Source organism: Ahaetulla prasina, chromosome 4, assembly GCF_028640845.1.
Source record: "Ahaetulla prasina isolate Xishuangbanna chromosome 4, ASM2864084v1, whole genome shotgun sequence".
In the NCBI taxonomy this organism is placed as follows: Eukaryota; Metazoa; Chordata; class Lepidosauria; order Squamata; family Colubridae; genus Ahaetulla; species Ahaetulla prasina.
The window spans coordinates 14675331-14696831 of record NC_080542.1 but is presented as its reverse complement, the minus strand read 5'-3'; the positions used below and the strand labels follow the sequence as shown (position 1 = coordinate 14696831).

General features: G+C 44.0%; 1 protein-coding gene across 1 annotated transcript; it reads right to left on the bottom strand.

The window, feature by feature from the left end:
• Positions 1-297: 297 nt before the first annotated feature.
• On the bottom strand, positions 298-15269 carry LOC131197970 (vomeronasal type-2 receptor 26-like). Its single transcript, XM_058182477.1, has 7 exons — positions 15094-15269; positions 13667-13958; positions 10833-11693; positions 8311-8538; positions 5525-5659; positions 3961-4087; positions 298-1202 (listed from the first exon to the last, which is right to left on the bottom strand). Exons 1-7 carry the CDS (start codon positions 15267-15269, stop codon positions 298-300), a joined length of 2724 nt encoding a protein of 907 aa, XP_058038460.1.
• Between the last annotated feature and the right edge of the window lie 6232 nt (positions 15270-21501).

The window sequence follows — 21501 nt, the reverse complement described above, 5'->3', positions numbered from 1 at the left end:
GGGAAAAGACAAGGAAGAGAATATAGAGGAAGTGATCAGATGTAATGGCAGAAAGACACAACATCAGGAAGAAGGAATACGAGAAGCTGGAGAAGTATCAGAGCCTGAAGGAGGAATGAGAAAGCATGTGAAAAATAAAAGGCAAATTGGTACCAGTGTTGATAGGAGCACTACGGGCTGTGACTCTTACGCTTTCATAACAGATATAGACACACTGACACATACAAACATATCAAATACATTAGTAAACTCTATTTACTAATGCAGAAGGATTAGGGATCATCCAGCTTTACATTCTTATGTGGGTGTTTTTATGCTTAGCTTTTGTTTCTTGTTTAGATCAGATCTCCATATAATGATAAAACATTTGGGGGAAAAGATGCAAATCAATATTCCAATACTGGAGGCTAGGATAGAGAAAATCTCCACAGCAACCATGTATTTTCCTTTTGTGCTCAGGTATGTTGGAACAAAGGACAACCAGACGCTGCAGAAGACCAGCATGCTGAAAGTGATAAACTTGGCTTCATTGAAAGCATCAGGCAATTTCCTTGCTAGGAAAGCCAGTGTGAAGCTAACAAAGGCAAGGAAACCCATGTAGCCCAAGACACAGTAGAACATGTAGGTGGATCCTTCATTGCATTCCAGGACTATTTCTTCTACCATTGAACTCATGTTAGCATCAGGGAACGGGGGAGATGTTATCAGCCACACCGTGCATATAATCCCTTGAACAAAGGAACAGCCAAATGCTACAGACATAGCAAGTTTTTTCCCCACCCACTTGGTGATCTTGGTCCCAGGCTTGGTGGCCATAAAAGCCAGAACCACAATGATAGTTTTGGCTAAAATGCAAGATATGGCCACTGAGAAGACAACCCCAAAAGCAGTTTGACGAAGAACACATGTCATCTTGGATGGTTGGCCAATAAATAGCAAAGCACAAAGAAAAGATAACAAGAGAGCAACCAGGAGAACATAGGTCAAGTTCCGATTATTGGCTTTGACTAGAGGAGTATCCTGATGTTTAATAAAAATCCAGAAGATGACAGCTGTAATGAAAGAACAGAAAATAGCAGAGCTGGCTAAAATGGTCCCCAAAAGTTCTTCATACATCAAGAATGTTAACACTTTTGGGAGACACAGATCTTGGCTGTTGTTTGGGTACTGATCTTCTGAACAATGAAAGCAGACATCCATATCTAGAAAAGAAACGATTAGTTTAAATATAGGGTGGTTCTGAAATTCTTTTCACTAATCAAATGTGAACGTGACCATCATCAAATGATAATTACTATATTTTTCAGAGTATAAGATGCACTTCCCCCCCAAAAAAAAACAGGTTGAAAATGTGGGTGCATCTTATACTCTGAATGTAGCTTTTTCAAAACTTTTTTCAGCCCTAAAAAAGGCACTAGCGATCTTCCGTGTGCTCTCTCCACCTCTCAGCTGTGTTTTAGCTTTTTTTCAGCCCTAACGAGGTGCTAGTGATCTTCCAAGCGCTTTGCCTGCTCCCTCCGACTCTCAGCTGTGTTTTAGAAGGTATTTTTCAGCCCTAATGAGGTGCTAGCGAGTGAAGCAATCTCCGTGGTTGCCTGCTTTTCTCATTGCTTCTCACTCCAAAGATCAGTTGTGCTTTAGAAGATGTTTTTTATTCCCAAGCGGGAGATAAAACCAGCAAACTAATGTGCTGAAGCTGACCAGACTAAGGATGCTAGCTAGATGAATACCTGGTAGGCAGATTTCCTATTTCCCCCAAAAAAATACTAAGCTGCATTTTATACTCCAAAAATACGGTGGTTAGAATTTGAGAACCATATAACTTTCCACTATTTGCATAAAGGTCTATCACCAGAAATGACTAATAAGTCAGGACATGTGTTGCATTTCAAATAAATGCAATTCCTAGGCAACTCTCAAAATTTTCTTCAGAACAAAAAAGCAACCAAACAAAATTATTCTATTTGCTTCTTGTATATTAAAAAGCAGACGTGGTGTACCCGTGGTTTGTGAACTTGTGGTATTTGCAGTTGGAATTTGTAACTGGAATTTTATTTTGTAATCTGAAAATATTCTGTTTTTGCTTGGCTTTCTAGCTTGAAGTCTCACTTGTAGTGTTGAAAATCACACATTAAAAATTGACAGCTGGGGATCATGGAGATAGAGTCTAAAATTATTACAATTGCAAATAAATATGCACTTTTTTTTACAGTACTGATCGTTTTAATTTTCAAAGGAAGATTAAAAACTGTTGTGACACCTTGAGACCATTTGCAGACCCTTTCTAATGATGCTACCAGATGCAGGTAAGTTTGACAATAAATGACCTCCAAATGTTATCAATTAATTGGTCCTAACTCATAAAATAATAATCACAACATTAAGAATGATTTTACTATTTATGAGTTCGGAAAGAGGCCAAGAAATTCAGTGTGATCTCTGCTTTTATTTTAATTTGCATGACCAATTTTATATGTCTATTTCTAAAACAGTTGAGAAAACAAAATTGTTATATCCAGTTATACCACAAATAAAATAACCACAAACAATGTCATTAATAACAATCAAATAGCCACATATTTTGATTGCATTTGGGATTTTTGTCCCTCTATTGGTTTTTTCTGTGGACTTGGAAAAGGCAGATGTTGATGTTTGATGATGTTAGAGGTATTGTCAAGGGTTTAAGCTGTTTTGAGTAAACTTGCCTTTTGCAATTGACCAATGGTGATTTTCTCAGTGGTGTTTAAGTGGTGAACCCAGGGCACCTATTATTATTGGTTACGTAGATTACGTAGTCACCTATTTTCCTAGTAAGTAGAATTGCATAATATCACCTCATGGGTGAAGGGCAAGATTCACTGCTACTATTTTTCTGATTTTCCTATCCAGGGCTTTTAATTTTGTGTATGTCCAGTTTACCATTCCAGCTGTTTATGTGATTCGGTTGTTGTGGTTCTCTGAGCTATCTTCTGTTCCTGCAGACATTTCATTACCAGGCTGAGTAACATTATCACTCTCTCAGAGAAGAAGTTTGTGTCAGGGTTCCAAGGGTAAATGGCTTCCAGGCCTGACAGTTTGCTGATTACTTCTAGAGCAGGGGTGTCAAACAAAAGGCCTGAGGGGCTAGTTCCAGCCCATGGGTTGCTGGGGCCATCCTGGAAACAGTGAAGGACCGGCCCACAATGCCTCTGCCAGCAAAAACAGAGGTTGGGAGGGCTGCGTGCAGCCTTCCCGAGTTCTGTTTTCACTGGCAGAGGATTGCAGGAGGCCATCACAGCCAGAAACAGAGCTCGTGTGGCTCGTGGGCCGTTGGTGGCACTCCCAAACTCTGTTTTTGATGGCAGAGGGTTGCAGGAGGACATTGCAGCTGAAAATGGAATTCTTGAGGGCCACGGGTGGCATTCCCAACTCCATTTTCACTGGCAGAGGGTTGCAGGAGGCTATTGCAGCCAAAAACAAAGCTTCTGAGGCCTGTGGGGTGCACTTCCTAGCTCTGTTTTCACTGGCAGAGGGTTGCAGGATGCCATCACAGATGAAACGGAGCTCAGGAACCCATTTTCTCTGGAAGAGCACTCAGGCCAACACAGGTGTCCATGACATGAATGACGTCGAGCTAGCCACACCAACCCTGGCCACGCTCCCCCCCCAGGTCAAACACAACCCTGATGTGGCCCACAATGAAATCGACTTTGACAATCCCATTTTAGCGTACAGTATGTGGTTTACAGCTCCCCCATGCATTGATGATGTTCCCTAGCTTGATAATGAAACATCTGCAGCAAGCAAAGGAAACTTAGAAAATCCAACAGGGATTCTATTTCTGGTCTTTGTTTAATACTGTGATATTCTGTGAAGAATTAAAGTATTGTGATCATCAACTCCTTTTGGATAATAAAAGAAGGCATGCCTTTGAGTATTGCTGTCAATATATCTTTCAGCTTTCTATGCAACATCTCTTACCTTCCTGGCTAGCAATCTTCCCATCAGGACATCGAAGGCAATCATAGCAGCAAAATGGCTTTGATTCTATCCTTTTTTTACTGTATCCTGAGCGACATTTGTTATTACATAGAGAAAGTGGCTGGACCTGTCCATTAAGAAAGGAGAGAATGCTCTTCATTGGACAAGATTGTGCTACTACTATTTATTTGCATATTGTTACACTTTCTTGTGGCAAACCAGAAATGGAGGATACCTCCCAGGCAGAGGTGGTATTCAGCAGGTTCTGATCAGTTCTGGAGAACTGGTAGCAGAAATTTTGTGTAGTTCAGAAAACCGGTAAATATCACCTCTGACTGGCTCCACCCCCATCTATTCTCTGCTTCCCGAGTCCCAGCTGATAGGGAGGAAATGGGGATTTTGCATTATCCATCCCGTGGAGTGGGTTGGGAATGGATATTTTACAGTATCCTTTCCCTGCCACACCCACCAAGCCACACTCACCAAGCCAGGCCATGCCCACCAAGCCATGCCCAGAGAACCAGTAGTAAAAAAAAAAATTGAATCCCACCACTGCTCCCAGGGCCTCAACAACAAGATTGGGTTCATGCCTCCCTTATTTATGTAATCCAGTCAGATATTTCTGTCCTAAAACTAAACTGGCCAGCAGAAAAGAAGTTATCACTCACTCACAACCAACAAAAGATAATGAGGACTCAGGCTTTGCAAACACTCAGCAGCAGGCCCGCTAAGGAAATTGCAACAGTGTAGTTGGGTGAAAATTCACAGACCTTCCAGTTCTAGATTAAGAGCATGCACCTAAATCCCCCATCACTCGTTAGCATGGACAGACCATTTCCAAACACTGATTTATGAGCCAAGGTGGCACAGTGGTTAGAGTGCAGTACTGCAGGCTACTTCTGCTGCCTGCTGCCTGCTGCCTGCCTGCAATTTGGCAGTTCAAATCTCACCAGGCTCAAAGTTGACTCAGCCTTCCATCCTTCCAAGGTGGGTAAAATGAGGACCCAGATTGTTGGGGGCAATAGGCTGACTCTGTAATCTGCTTCAAGAGGGCTGTAAAGCACTGTAAAGTGGTATATAAGTCTAAGTGCTATTTCTCCTTAGTAAAAATATGAACATTCCCTCCTTTCATAAAGTAAAAATAATTGGACCCACCCTCTGTGACACTAGATAACTTCCAGCAAATAAGAACCCAAAGGTTTCCTGCGCTCCCATCGAAGTCTTTCACATTCTTTTGCTCCCATTCCCATTTCTCCTATGAACTGGAACCCAATGATCATGGCTTCTAATAAGGAGTGATCATTTTCCTCAATGTTGTCTTTTGAATCTACAACACTTTATACTGACACAATCAAGAGTAGCTCCTGGTGGTTTGTAATGGAAATATCAGCTAAGTATGAAATCATGTGATACATGATAAGCAATTAAGAATCACTAAAACAAGACTAAAATAACTACTGTGTTTCCCTAAAAATAAGACCTGGTCTTATTTATTTATTTTTTGCCACCAAAAAGGCACCAGGTCTTATTTTTTTGGGGGGGAGGGGTCTAATTACTGACTCACCTCATAGAGGCAGTAATGACAGCCCCACCCAGAAGGATCCTGCTGCCAGCCCACTTCTTCTGTGGCCGCTTGCTGCCACTCACGTGCATCATCCCTGGCCTCTGTTTCTCCATCAGAAGCTTCCCAGAAAGCTCTCTGCAGCCAAGAAATGGATTCCGGATTGACAAGCACAGTGCCTTCCAGTCCTTCTTTCACCATTAGAGACATTCTGCAAAGCCCTCTGCAAGCAATAACAGAGTTCTGGATTGCTCCGGAGCTCTATTATTGGCTGCAGAAAGCATTCCTTTGATGGCAAAACAAGGCCAGGAAGCACTGGAGCTTTATTATTGGCTGCTGAGGAAGGCCTCTGATGGCAAAATGAGGCCAGGAAGTCCCCATGCGTCAATCCGGACCTCGTTTCTTGGTTGCATGTAGAGGGCCATCCGGAAAGCCTCTGATGGCAAATTGGGGGCCGGGGTGATGCATGTGAGCAGCGGCAAATGGCCACAGAAGAAGTGGGCCTGAAAGTCAAGGCATGTTCTGTCCCCCCCTCGCCTCCGTCCAAGTAATGGCTTAATTAGCTGGCACTATCAGCTCTGGAAGGAAACTAGCGAGCATCTGCCAAGTGTCTCTGTTATCTCCCTTGATGCCAATGAGTCACCCAGGAACAAACAGTACTTCAGCTCTAGTTAAGCAGTTGATTTGCCTGCTACAAAGAGGCATAGCAGCCTTCGCTGGTTTTATATCCTGTGAGGTGTGACTCCATGACTCAGCACTTCCTAGGCCTGTCCCACCCCTGCTTCTGTTGTTCCCGTCTCTCCTGCCTACGAAACCTAGGGTCCAGCCAGGCCTGATTGCCATCAGCTGGGTCTGGAGGTGTGGCTTGGGGGGAAAAGAGTCAGGGAATGGAGGCTTGTTATCTCCTCCACCTGGCCTGCCTCTTGCTCCTGGAGCTGAGCCAGGGAAGTCGGTGCTCCTGAGGTAAGTCCTGATGGCCTTTCCCCCTCACTTTCCAAGTCACTTTCCGGCAGGGGGCCTGGCTCAGGGGGTGCAGACACAACAAGGCAGGAGTCGGAGTCAGCAAAATCTGGTAAGCAGGGCAGCTCCACACACCCCATCCCCACCTTAGCTTAATTTTTACCTGTGCACCTCGCCTCACCCTCTGCACCCTGGAATGGGTGGGGGTCTTAATTAGGTCTTATTTTGGGTTAGGGCTTATATTGGGCGGTAATTCCAAGTCATAATTCAGGAAAACACAGTAGACAGAAAGAAAACATAGTATAAATCACTATGAAGATTTCATTTCAAATGTCCCAAAACATCCCGGGACAGGATGTTCTACACACTAGGAACACTACAGAAAACATTCTCTCTATGTTCCCCTGATATCTCATAACAGATTGGGAAGATATTTTTGTATGTCTTTTTATCCCATTGTTTCCCTTTTTTGGAACACAACACAACTTTTTGTAAAAAATGGCAGAATCATCTTTAGATAGTTGACTATGATAGTCCAGTTTAGTAAGTTATTTCAATAAATCAGAGTTGCTATATATAAAAGGAGGAAAAAAAGCAGATATAAATGGATATTGTTGAACTCCTAATGAGCTGTTCTCATTATCTCTTAAGGCTTTGTGTGATATTTGTGAAATTATTTTGTCTGTTAAACTATTTAACCTTTAGAATAAAAAGTTATTCTAAACCTTTTAATTATCTTTTTTCTTCTTCTTTGGTCTTTGGATAACATGTGACTTATGAGATCCCAAACTATCTTCTTATCAAATTCACATATGCCACCATCAGTGGTGACATTGAAATTTTTTACTACCGGTTCTGTGGGCGTGGCTTGGTGGGCATGACAGGGGAAGGATACTGCAAAATCTCCATTCCCACTCCACTCCAGGGGAAGGATACTGTCGTGTCCCACTCCTCCGCTGACGGCCAGGTCAGGGAAATCTGAATCAGGCGTGCCTCTGCAGCTCTGCCAAAGTCCTAGCAAAGTCCTCAGGGCAGGCAGGAGACCAGAAAGTGACTTCAGCATGATATGTTTAGACTTTGCCTGACTCAGAAAATGCCAGAAAGCAGATCCTTTATATAGGCCATGGGGTGTGGCTCCATGACTCAGCACTTATCCAGGCCTGCCCCTCCCTTGCTTCTGTTGCCCCCGCCTATCAAGTCTTCTGATGCGAGGGTCACTCTAGTCGGCAGCTGTTGGCAATAGACCTCCCTCAGGCTCACATGCTGTGGAGGAGGGGGAGGGGTCTAGTTGCTCCGTTTGCCTGGGCATGGAGCCAGGGCTGGGGGCTGGAGATATTTCCTCCTCTTCAGCCTGTCTGGGCATGGAGCCAGGGCTGGGGCCGGGAGGCACACTAGGACATTCCTCCGTGTTCGGAAGCAGATAAGAAGGCCCCGGCTGTGGTGAGATTGGGCGAGACACAACAGATACTGCAAAATCCTCATTCCCTCCCCACTCCTGGGGGAAGGATATTGCAAAATCTCCATTCCCACCCCACTCTGGGACCAGCCGGATGTGATATTTGCGAGTTCTCTGAACTACTCAAAATTTCCGCTACCAGTTCTCCAGAACCTGTCAGAACCTGCTGGATCTGGACCTTTGGCCACCATACTTTTTCAAATATTCATATGTCTCCATACACACAATGACTCATGGAAAATGTATGGGAGTAGGAAAAAGCCACGGAGGGTTTTATTTCTGAAGGTAACAGGAGGCTGGGATGTTGGATCTGTGAATACTTCTAACAATGGAATAACAATGAAAGATAATCTAAACTGTAATTGGACCATACCTGATTAAATCTCCTAGGCCACACAATGGATTCTTCAGGAGAAGAAAACGTTATTTGTTGAGAATCCATTTCATTGATCCCTCCAATTCTGACTCTCAGAAAAGACTGGTTTGGAAATACGATCCAGTTCATAATATCAAATCCAACCTCTAACTCTCCGTTCTGACTGAAGGAAACTTTTTCCCCTGCACTATTATTGAAAGACACCCTCCTTACAAATTGGTTGAGCTAGATGTAAGAAAAAAGAAGAAGAATTAAAAAAAAAAAAGAGTACAGTAAACATTCCAGTACATTAAGAATAATGTTCTCTCCTCTTTGTCTTCTTTAGCACAATTATCACTTCCAAACAGAATAAAACATATAAGAAGCAGCACCAATTAATAAAAGATACACATCCATGAAGAACGATTGCATGAAAACTGTATAAGAAACTCCTGTTTTTCATTTTATTTCAGGAAAACATTAAAATGATTATTTTTGATCGTATTTGGGTAAGGAGAAAAAAAATTGCAATTACGTTTAAAGTTGAAGCTTTAAATATCTCAACTTTCTATGGATTAAAAAAAATAAAGTCAGCATTTCCTTGAAGATAAGTTCAACTCCTTATGAATTGATGAAAATATCACTGTTTCTTTTTGTGGAGGATAATATACGAATTATAGATAAGGATTCTAATGTTAGATAAAGTTGAAAGAAGAAGACCAACAGTAAGATTTATGGGCTTAGTTACAGTAATAATAAATGCAGCAATGGGACATGTTCAATGAAATAAATAAATTCCTTGTGTGTCCAATCACATTTGGCCAATAAAAAATTCTATTCTATTCTATTCTATTCTATTCTATTCTATTCTATTCTATTCTATTCTATTCTATTCGATTCGATTCGATTCGATTCGGTTCGGTTCGGTTCGGTTCGGTTCTAAATTACAAGAGCCCTGGTAGTGCAATGCTTAAAGTAGGCAAACTCTGCCCATAGTCTGGAGTTCGAGCCTGACAGAGCTCAAGGCTGATTCAGCCTTCCATCCTTCCAATGTTAGTAAAATGAGGACCCAGATCCTTGGGGGCAATATGCAATATTATTTGCAATATGCAAACAAGGTTTTGATGTTGTAAACCAATCAGAGGGTGTTGTCAAGCTCTATGTGGCAGTATATAATAGCAGGGGTGAAATCCAGCAGGTTCTGACAGGTTCTGGAGAACCAGTAGCAGAAATTTTGAGTAGTTCGGAGAAACGGCAAATAGCACCTCTGGCTGGCCCCAGAATGGGATGGGAATGGAGATTTTGCAGTATCCTTCCCCTGCCAGGCCACGCCTACCAAGACATACCACGCCGACAGAACTGGTAGTAAAAAAAAATTGGATTTCACCACTGTATAATAGCATATATTAATGCTATTGCTATTAATATAGAAGCTATTTTTCAAGTTCCCAATCAGTATACAACACCTATTTTTGTCTTCTTATTTTTATCCCACCGTCATTACTTTTATAAATAAGTCAAGGTAAAGGACATACATAATGCTCTTTTTTCCTCCTCTTTTACTGACAACAACCCTGTGAGATGAGTTGGACTGAGAGAGCGTGACTGACCCAAAATCACTCAGCTGGCTTTCATTTCTAAGGAAGACTAGAATTCACTGTCTCCTGGTTTCTAGCCTTGGGCTTTAATCTCTAGACCAAACTGGCTTTTCCTAGGAATTCCTATCCAATTCCTTTTTTGAGTTCAGCTAAGGATAAATACATATTTCGATTTCATTCTAGCATTAAGTAGATACTCATTTTCTTTATTCTCTTTTGTTAAAAGGATTTCATTCCAAAGAATTTGGAATTTAATAATTCCTAGGAACGGTGTCATATTAATAATGGGAATTATGAAACATCCTGTGGTGAAATTCAGCTGGTTCTAACTGGTTCAGGTGAACTGGTAGGGGCTGCTGCGGGAGGCTCCGCCCACCCACCCAGATGTCATCACGTACCATTTTTGACACTGCACATGTGCAGAAGGTCCTATGCATGCACAGAGCTGGCACATGCACTCACATTTGCGAACCAGTAGTGAAGGTAAGTGAATAAGGGCCTCTTGTGGCTCAACAGACTAATGCAGTCTGTTATTAACACAGCTGCCTGCAATTACTGCAGGTTCTAGTCCCACCAGGCCCAAGGTTGACTCAGCCTTCCATCCTTTATAAGGTAGGTAAAATGAGGACTCAGATTGTTGGGGGCAATAAGTTGACTTTGTATATAAATATACAAATAGGATGAAGACTATTGCTAACATAGTGTAAGCCGCCCTGAGTCTTCGGAGAAGGGCGGGATATAAATGCGAATTAAAAAAAAAACACACCCCTGGACACATCTCACATGATGGCAGTGTGGTGTGCTTATCTAATTTAATTTTAATTATTTTAATTTTAAAACTTAAGAGAATAGTGACCCTCCCCAGTCTAGGTTCTAATAGTTTATACCTGCAAATATGGTCAACCCAATTGTCATTTACAGTTTGCTTGGTTAGGACTTTACCTTCCATAGACGTTGTTCCAGCAGGCTTAGTTTGGCTTCATGATCTCCTGCTTGGTATCTGAATATGGATGCCTGGATGTCATGCAAAGCATGGGCCACTGCAAAGACTGCATTGTAGACACTGTAGCTGTGGCTAGTCATGTCCATTTCAAATACAGATGAAGGAAGATTTCCCAGTTTTTCTTCACCAGTGCAGATGCCTGCATCTTTCTCCTCCAGCATGGAGTTGGAGAACGAACATTCAAATGCATTTCTCCAGAAGAGCTTGATAATAGCATCTTCTTTTTTCATGTTAGGCTTTTTCATCTGAAGAAACTCCCGGAATCCCAGCACCTCCTTTGAGTGAATTGCAAAGGAGAGAGCACCATGGAGGAAGTCTAGGTCGTCATTCCTTTGGAAGGGAAGTGATGTGAAATGCATCTGAGCTGTCAGCACCCACACTTTAACATTGGCCAGTAATGCTATATCTTCCACTTGGGATATGGTGGGAATGATCCTCAAAATAATCATATCTTCAGCTTCGCCATGGATTAACACTACATTAGTGGAGCTTCTCATAATAACTTTGAAAGTTTCAATCCCAGCTTCCACGGAAGCCAAAATATTATTAGAATAAGTAATTGCTGGCAAAGTTTCAATAAAAGCAAAACAAATGCCACTCAGGGAAAACATAGGAACCACATTTTGTACAAACTTTTCACCATTCTCACAATTTGTATAGACCATACCTATCCAAGTCCACTGGAAGTGGAGCATCAATTGAAGAATTCCATTGTATTGGTGATGCACATTTGGGAACATCTGTTGGTATAAAACCACCTGTGTTTTTTCATTTATCTCTGGAGTTGAGCCATAGATGAACTGAAGAAATAGATGGAAAAGTGGGATTGGGAAAAAAAAATAACAGTTTTCAATTTTATGAAGAAAACATTAGAGAAAACAAAAGCTCAGGAATTAAAAATGAAAAATTAATTGTGATTTCAAACTTCCATTCATAGTTTACATGTGAATTTAGAAAATATTAAAGAAAGTAGCTGAGATGCAATGAATTATCTATTTTTCAGTGGGAAGAAATGTACAGAATGTATCTAGAAACTCATTATTTGTTGAAATAGTGGGTCACTTTCATCATAAGTAGGGTTGCTTTGGTGCAATTGATCAATATCAATAGCACTTAGCACAATATACCACTTCAAAGTGCTCCACAACCCGCTCCAAGCAGTTTACAGAGTCAGCATATTGCCCCCAACAATCTGGGTCCTCATTTGACCCACCTCGGAAGGAGGGAAGGCTGAGTCATCCTTGAGCCTAGTGGCATTCGAACTGTTGAATTCAACAGTTCGAATGCAGAATTAGCCTGCAGTACTGCAGAATTAGCCTGCAGTTTGCAGAATTAGCCTGCAGTACTGCAGTACTGCACTCTAACCATTGTGCCACCGAGGCTCTTATCAAATGCTAATTTTTCCATCAGATCATCTTTGCATTTCATAAAACAGCTATATTTTACTGATAAAGCAGAATTTACAATCCACCCTGTAGTATCAAATGTGATATATGCTGAAAAATAAAAATACCTTCAGAAATAACAAACTGGTTCAATTGGCTCTATTCATAGCTTGTTCTGGTGTAGTATATTAACATGTTTATGGTCTAAGACCAGAGGTGGTATTCAGCAGGTTCTGACCAGTTCTGGAAAACCAGTAGTAGAAATGTTGAGTACTTCGGAGAACTGGTAAATACCACCTCTGACTGGCCCTGCCCCCTTCTATTCTCTTTCTCCCGGGTGCCAGCTAATCGAGAGGAAATGGGGATTTTGCAGGATCCTTCCCCTGGATTGAGGTGGGAATTGAGATTTTAGTTTCCTTCCGCAGCCATGCCCACCAAGCCATGCCCACAGAACCAATAGTAAAAAAGTTTGAATCCCACCACTGTCTAAGACAATAGGCTGTCCAGTGGGTATAATGGATACCCTCTGAATTTTATCTGGTTTCTTTCCCTACAATTTCCCTTTTGATTTACAAAGCATACAAAGTTTTCCTTTTCTTTTTCTTCCTTTTATAAAGAGCAAGTGTTGTCTTTTCAATAGCAACAATAACAACAATCATAACCACTGAAATTTAAGCAGACGTGAAAATAAAGGAATATCAATTAAGACAGACTACCAGAAGCCAAAGCAGCTCTAACCCTAAAAACAATGGTTGCACATTAGACAAACCAAATAAATAATATGTAACTAATTAACTCAAGCAAAATAAACAGCTAAAGACTTTGCAGGATCCAATGGGTCCATTTACTCCCTAAACCTCTCATCCTACCTTCATCCCATGAGAAGCACCCACTACTGGAAGTTAAGTTAAGTTAAGTTAAGTTTATTCAATTTCTATACCGCCCTTCTCCTAAAGGACTCAGGGCGGTTTACAGCCAGAGTAAAAACAACGAAATACAAAAATTAAGAGCAAATTTAAAAGACAAATATTCAAATTGGCTAAAAACAATAAAATCCAATAAAAAACCCCATTTAAAAACCCATTAGGCCAGTCCTGCACGATGGAATAAAAACATTTTCAGCTTGAGTCGAAAGGTCCGGAGATCAGGGAGTTGGCGGATCCCTGGTGGTAGCTCGTTCCAGAGAGTTGGAGCCCCCACAGAGAAGGCCCTCCCCTTGGGGGTCGCCAGCCGACATTGTCTGGCCGACGGCACCCTGAGGAGACCCTCCCTATGGGAGCGCACTGGTCGATGGAAGGCTATCGGTGGCAGTAGGCGGTCCCATAGATAACCCAGAAGAAAGACATAATAAACTTCAAAAGCGCTTGTTTTCCATGTAGTCACTGTACCTGTGGCATCTTGTAGAGGGACAGGATGGTGCTCAGGTGGGCTCCAACTGCAGATGTTGGTCCTCCGATGACAGCTATTGGTCGTTTCTTTATATCACACCTGTAGTTAGGGATGAATCTCTCCTTGGTAGAGAACAGCTCTAATGAGGCACGATAAGTCCATGTTGCAGTGAAATAACTGTTATAAATATGGAAGCCCAGGGTGTGATTGGGCAAAATGTGGGGGTTTTCATTGATCTCCTTGACTGCAAATTGCAAAGCTAGGAATTGTTGATAGATGGGTGTCATCACTCTGAAAGGAAAATTATATATTTTTTTCACACTGTTCAAGGTATGACATTTAATAGAGTTTATTACAACGTATTTTAAAGTACATAAAAGATGTACTTCAGCTGGATATTTCTCACCAGTTTTTACTACTACTCTAAATATATTATAAATATATTGGTGAAAAGAATGATTTCTGTCTCTTTTCAATATATTATTTTGTAATACAATTATAAAATTGTAAAAAGAGGCCTTTGAACTATGGTGCTGGAGAAGATTTCTGCGAGTCTTGGATTGCAAGGCGATCAAACCGGTCAGTCCTAGAAAAGATCAACCCTGACTGCTCTTTAGAAGGCCAGATCCTGAAGATGAAACTGAAATACTTTGGCCACCTAATGAGAAGGACGGACTCACTGGAGAAGAGCTTAATGCTCGGAAAGATTGAGGGCAAAGGAAGAAGGGGACGACAGAGAACGAGGTGGCTGGATGGAGTCACTGTAGCCATAAATGGACCCCAGAGGATGGTAGAGGACAGAAAGGCCTGGAGGAACATTGTCCATGGAGTCGCAATGAGTCAGTCATGACTTCGCAACTAACAACAACAACAACAACAATACGATTTTCAAGACAAAATGACTTTGGAGTCTGAAATATTTGAAATCAATTATGCTAAAGCACATGCTGTCCAATGCAGTGTTTTGTTTTGTTTTTTTGCAATTTTTTAAAAATATTTTTCTTCTTCATTTTTCTGCTCGCTACCATGAAAACACAATTTACTCAAACTTTTTAATTTCATCTCTTTGGTTTTTAATTTTATCCTTACCTTATTACAGTAAAAATATGGAAACATGTAAATAACATAGTTGATAAAGGTGCCAGACTTTTTAAAAACCCTATGGAAATTAGCCCAAATGTGTTGAACATTTGTTGGCGTTGCATAAAATATAATTTATTACCTATCTTATTCCCCTCCCCCACACTTTTGAAAGTCTTTCTTGGATCCACAAAATGTTAATGTGATGGAAATCACAGCTCAATAAATACACATTATACATAATCTTTTTATCTCATTATGTAGAACGTTATTCATTGCCTATGAGGAAACTATATGAGATAAGATAACAAATGAACAAATGTCTCTGTGTTTCAAATAAAATTACAGGATTTCATCAAAAAGATTACTAGACGGTGCTTCACTAAAGTCCATCACTGTATAGAATATGTAGATCTTAGACAAAATGCCAACAGCGATGAAGTCTCCAGGTTCATAGTTCTGGTGAAGAAAAGGCAGAGGTTCACTTATGCTGCATTTAGCATTGGGAATCATGCACACCATTCGGGGTAAAAGCACTATAATTAATGCTTCAAATGCCACAATCCTGAATGAAGCAGTTTTTTCTTTAAGCCAATTCATTCCACTCAAACTGTATTTCATTAATTCAGATACAGGTCCCGCTGTAAACACAAAGGTCAAAATTCAGAATTCTAACCCCAGTTTAGAATACCACCTTGTGTTTCCTCGTGTCTTTTTATTTTGTTCTATTGCTTTTCTGGGTTTGCAGTTCTTGCAACTCATATGAGATCTCTGGGGAATTCAGAAGTTGTCGTGTTTAAATGGATAATTGTAGGGAAGGAATCCCTAACTGAGTCTCTATAGATAAAACAAAATCATGAATAGAAAAATGCATTGGCTATTTCCCCAAACTCCATTGGACATCTTTTATTTTTAATTTTTTTTCAGAGAACAAGGTGATAGTTGTACCTATCTGATTGGGTACAAGAATTCTCTTGGAGTTAAGAGATAGCATAAAATAAAACTAGTTAAATTAGTAATTGCAGTGGAAATATTACCAAAAAGAGCTACGGTGGCGCAGTAGTTAGAGTGCAGTACTGCAGGCTACTTCTGCTGATCATCGGCTGCCAGCAGTTTGGCATATCGAATCTCATCAGGGTTGATGAGAACTTTCCATCCTTCTGAAGTTGTTAAAATGAGGACCCAGATTGTTGGGGGCAATAGGCTGACTCTATAAACCACTTAGAGAAGGCTGTAAAAGCACTGTGAAGCAGTATATAAGTCTGAGTGCCTATATAAGTTATGCCTATTCCCAGACTGGGAGGCTCCGCTCATAGTTATTCATGCCTTAGTCATTTCCTAACTGGATTACTGCAATGCAATTTATATCTATATAGTCGTGATGGTGAACCTATGGCAAGCATGCCACAGGTGACACATGGAGCCCTGTCTGTGGACACGCAAGCTGTCAACCAGCTCAGCTCCACTGTGCATGCGCACACACTTCCTGCCACCCAGCTGATTTTTGGGTCTGCCCTGCAAGCAAGAGACACATGCGCAAGCATGGGTGTCGTGACTCCGGCCCCCGAGCCTGTCCTCATGGAGGAGGATGACTCGGGGAGTGAGGGAGAGGAGCCTCCCTCTCCTGGTCCTCCTTCCTGGCAATGCCACAAGTGCCGGCGGAAGGCCAGGAAAAAGGCATGTCAGAGCCCCCACAGATAGAGGTTGAGGAGGATCAATCCTGGATTGACCCTAGACAGTGTCGGAAAGCGAGGCGTGCATAGCAGAGGAAGAGGTGTGGCAGGCCCAGGGAGTGCTGAGTCACTGAGCCACACTCCACAGGGGATAAAAGTGGGTGGGGTTGCCATTGGGCCCTTGTGATGGACAAAAGCTACTATGAGTGAACTTTATTTATTTATTTATTTATTTATTAAATTTGTATACCGCCCTTCTCCCGAAGGACTCAGGGCGGTTCACAGCCAAGTAAAATAGACAATACAATATAAATACAATTAAAATACAATTAAAAAACTTATTAAAATTGGCCACAATTAAAATTTGAGACTAAAACCCATTAAAATACCTATAAACTTAAAACTAACCCAGGCCAGCGAGATAAATAAGTAAGTTTTAAGCTCGGCGAAAGGTCTGGAGGTCCGGAAGTTGACGAAGTCCTGGGGAGTTCGCTCCAGAGGGCGGGAGCCCCACAGAGAAGGCCCTTCCCTGGGTGTCGCCAGACGACACTGTCGCTACCGACGGCACCCTGAGGAGTCCCTCCTGTGAGAGCGCACGGGTCGGTGAGAGGTATTCGGTAGCAGCAGGCGGTCCCGTAAGTAACCCGGCCCTATGCCATGGAGCGCTTTAAAGACGCTCACCAACACCTTGAAGCGCACCCGAAGGCCACAGGCAGCCAGTGCAGCCTGCGCAGGATAGGTGTCACCGGGAGCCACGAGGGCTCCTCTATCACCCGCGCAGCTGCATTCTGACTAACTGTAGCCTCCGGATGCCCCTCAAGGGGAGCCCCATGTAGAGAGCATTGCAGTAATCCAGACGAGACGTCACAAGGGCGTGAGTGACTGTGCACAAGGCATCCCGGCAGAAAGGCGCACTGGCGCACCAGGCGAACCTGGTGGAAAGCTCTCCTGGAGACGGCCGTCAGGTGATCTTCAAAAGACAGCCGCTCATCCAGGAGAACGCCCAAATTGCGCACCCTCTCCATCGGGCCAATGACTCGCCCCGACAGTCAGCCGCGGACTCAGCTGACTGTACCGGGATGCCGGCATCCACAGCCACTCCGTCTTGGAGGGATTGAGCTTGAGCCTGTTTCTCCCCATCCAGACCCGACGGCTTCCAAACACCGGGACAGCACTTCGATAGCTTCATTGGGGTGGCCCGTGTGGAAAAGTACAGCTGGGTGTCATCAGCGACAGCTGGTACCTCACACCGTAACCACTGATGATCTCACCCAGCGGTTTCATATAGATGTTGAACAGAAGGCGAGAGAATCGACCCCGCGGCACCCCACAAGTGAGGCGCCGCGGGTCGACCTCTGCCCCCGTCAACACGTCATGCATCGTCGGAGAGATAGGAGGAGAACCACCGATAAACGGTGCCTCCCACTCCCAATCCCCCCAACCGGCGCAGCAAGATACCATGGTCGATGGTATCAAAAGCCGCTGAGAGGTCTAATAGGACCAGGGCAGAGGAATAACCCCTGTCCCTGGCCCTCCAGAGATCATCCACCAACGCGACCAAAGCCGCCTCAGTGCTGTAACCGGCCGGAAGCCGGACTGGAACGGGTCCAGATAGACAGTTTCCTCCAGGTGCAGGGGAAACTGATATGCCACCATATTTCTACAACCTTCGCCAAGCGAAGGTTGAGACCGGACGATAATTACCTAAAACAGCCGGGTCCAGGGAAGCCTTCTTGAGGAGGGGCCTCACCACCGCCTCTTTCAATGCGGCCGGAAAGACACCCTCCAACAAGGAAGCACTTGTAATCCCCTGGAGCCAGCCTCGTGTCACCTCCTGAGTGGCCAGCACCAGCCAGGAGGGGCACGGGTCCAGTAAACACGTGGTGGCATTCAATCTACCCAGCAACCTGTCCATGTCCTCGGAGTCACAGGGTCAAACTCATCCCACACAACATCACCAAGACCGCCTCAGATACCTCGCCTGAATCGCCACAATTTTGGTCCAAACCGTCCCTAAGCTGAACGATTTTATCGATAGATAACCGTTAAACTCCTCAGCACGTCCCGCACGGGTCATCCCGCCCCCTGGTGAAGGAGGGAGCGGGTCACCAAACAGGGCAGCTGGGCGGTTATCTGCCGACGCAATGAGGGAGGAGGCGAGAACGCCGCTTCCCTCAGTGCCACTAGGTAGGTCCTGGTATAGGATCTAACTAGTGTCCGATCAGCCTCTGAACGGCTGGACCTCCAGAAACTCTCTAGGCGCCTTCTCCGGCGTTTCATCCCCTCAGCTCCTCGGAGAACCAAGGAGCCGGTTGGGATCTGCGCCGGGTCAGAGGTCGCAAAGGCACGACACGGTCTAAAGCCCCAGCCGCAGCCCGTTCCCAGGCTGCAGCTAGTTCCTCTGCCGTGCCGTGAGCCAGACCCTCAGGAAGTGGCCCAAGCTCCGTCCGAAACCTCTCTGGGTCCATCAGGCGCCTGGGACGGTACCACCGTAATGGTTCCGTCTCCCTGCGGTGTTGGGTAGCGGTCAGAAAGTCCAGGCGAAGGAGAGAGTGATCTGACCATGACAAAGGTTCAATGACTATTTCCTTTAAGTCCAGATCTCTCAACCACTGACCAGAGACAAAAATCAGGTCCAGTGTGCCTCCCCCGATGTGAGTGGGGCCATCCACTACTTGAGTCAGGTCCAAGGCCGTCATGGAGGCCAGGAACTCCCGAGCTACCGTCGATGACGAGCCGGCAGATGGCAAGTTAAAGTCCCCCATGACTAAAAGTCTGGGGGTCTCCACTGCCACCCCGGCTAGCACCTCCAGGAGCTCGGGCAGGGCAGCTGTCACGCAGCAAGGAGCCAGGTACGCGACCAGCAAGCCCATCTGACATCTATGACCCCACCTCACAAAGAGGGATTCACACCCGGCAATCTGAGGTACAGTGGTCTCCCTCGGCTCTAGACTCTCTTTAATAGCAACCGCCACCCCTCCACCCCTACCCTGGGCCCTCGGCTGATGGAATGCACGGAAACCCGGTGGGCACATCTCGACCAGGGGCACACCCCCTTCAGTGCCCAACCAGGTCTCCGTAACGCCTATAATATCCGCGGCACCCCCCTGAATCAGATCATGTATTAGGGGGGCCTTATTGGCCACGGACCGTGCGTTGCATAACATCAGACGAAGGCCCAGGCTCTGAGGGTCTTGACCATCCGGGGAACGGGAGAAGTTGGGGATCGGGCACGCGATCGCCTGCAGACATCGAACGCGTGACCCCTATGTCGACACGATCCCCCTTCCGCCATATCTGCCCCTCCCACTTACCGTGCAAATAGACTCACCTCACACAAAGGAACACACCCCCATAACCTCCGAACCCATTTGATAGTCGCCACGAGCATGCGCTGGAACTGGTTTCCTCCCGACGGGCTACCCCTCACCCACCCTAACCCTCCCACCCCCATCCCCACCCTAACCCTCCCACCCACCCCAACCCAGACCCGTGGTTCCTCCCCTTAAAATTTCCATTAAAACTCCCACTTAAAAAACGGTTAAAACAATTAACTAAAAATCCCCTAAGCCTCCTAGATTTAGCATGCCAGCTCAGTTCAGACAGCTTTTTTTTAGCATGCCAGCTCAAACTTCAGACAGTTTTTGGATTTAAGGCTTGGGGTTTCATGACTAACACTTGACCATTCTTTAGACTCCTGGTTGCTCCGGCAATGGACTGTAAACATGCTGACTCTTGATAAGAAACTTGGTTGGCACTTGGAGAGCAGCTGCCAGAACTTTCCTCTGCCAAAGGAAACCAGGCCAACTTGTAAATAACTTGCTGGCAGACATCCTTCGGCGCTTGTGTTTTCTTAGGTGAGGTGGCGGGGGGGGGGCGACAGAACAATGAGTGACCTACCTTTCTCCTCACTTTCTATTGCCTCTACCTTCTCAGATCTCCAGAGATTCCCCTCCCAGTGCTGTTTTGGAGGCGAGGCTTTTTCCCCCTCTCAGCCGTTTTTGAAGGCTTCCCCCCCAGTTGTTTTGGGAGGTGAGGCTAAAAGGGGGGGTCGCATATGCATGCATAGGGGGAGGGATCAGGATTGCATGTATGGGAGGGCACGCGTGCATGCGTGGGGAGTCACATGCGCATGTGCAGGGGGTGATGCATGCAGAAGGGCATTGCATTATGGGTGTGGGCACAAGTGCACATGCAATAGCATGTGCATGCACGCTTTTGGCATTCAAGAAAAAAATGTTAGCCATCACTGCTATATAGAATTGAATAAAAAGAATAGAGTAGAGTAGAGTAGAGTAGAATAGAATAGAATAGAATAGAATAGAATAGAATAGAATAGAATAGAATAGAATAGAATAGAATAGAATAGAATAGAATAACAGAGTTGGAAGGTACCTTGGAGGTCTTCTAGTCTAATCCCCTGCTTAGGCAGGAAACCCTACACCACTTGCACACTATTCAAATTTTCAATTCATACAACATGGACAGTTGTGAGTGGACAATGATGGGTACAAGTCATTTTCGGGCATGGGGCCAGGTATGGGGGCTGGAGTCACAACAGGAGTGTCCCTGCATTGCATGAAGATCCTGAGCACATAAAATGTGATGAAGGCAAAAGAAAGAGCACAAACAGCCAATTATATTCCCCGAGAGTCTTCATATGATAAGAATGTTATGACCTTTGGAATGCAGGAATTTTTGTTGTGATTTGGGTATTGATCTTCTGGATATGGAGAACAGTCAGCTGTATCTAAAAACAACCATCAAAATTCAATTTATAATCTGTTACACAAGTCCTCTATTGATAAGAGCATGGCCACGAGGTACTTATTCTGAAACATGAAGATGAAAATAAGGCCAAAGAAACAAATTTACAGAAAACAATTAAATCATGCCTACAAAATATCTACTGAGATATGGGAAGTCAGCTCCCCATCTGCCAATAGCATCTGTGTGGAATAGATACAAACGTGCTTTCTTATCCCATCATCTCAATTTTTTTTAAATTTTATTTTATTTGCATTTATATCCCGCCCTTCTCCGAAGACTCAGGGCGGCTTACACTATGTCAAGCAATAGTC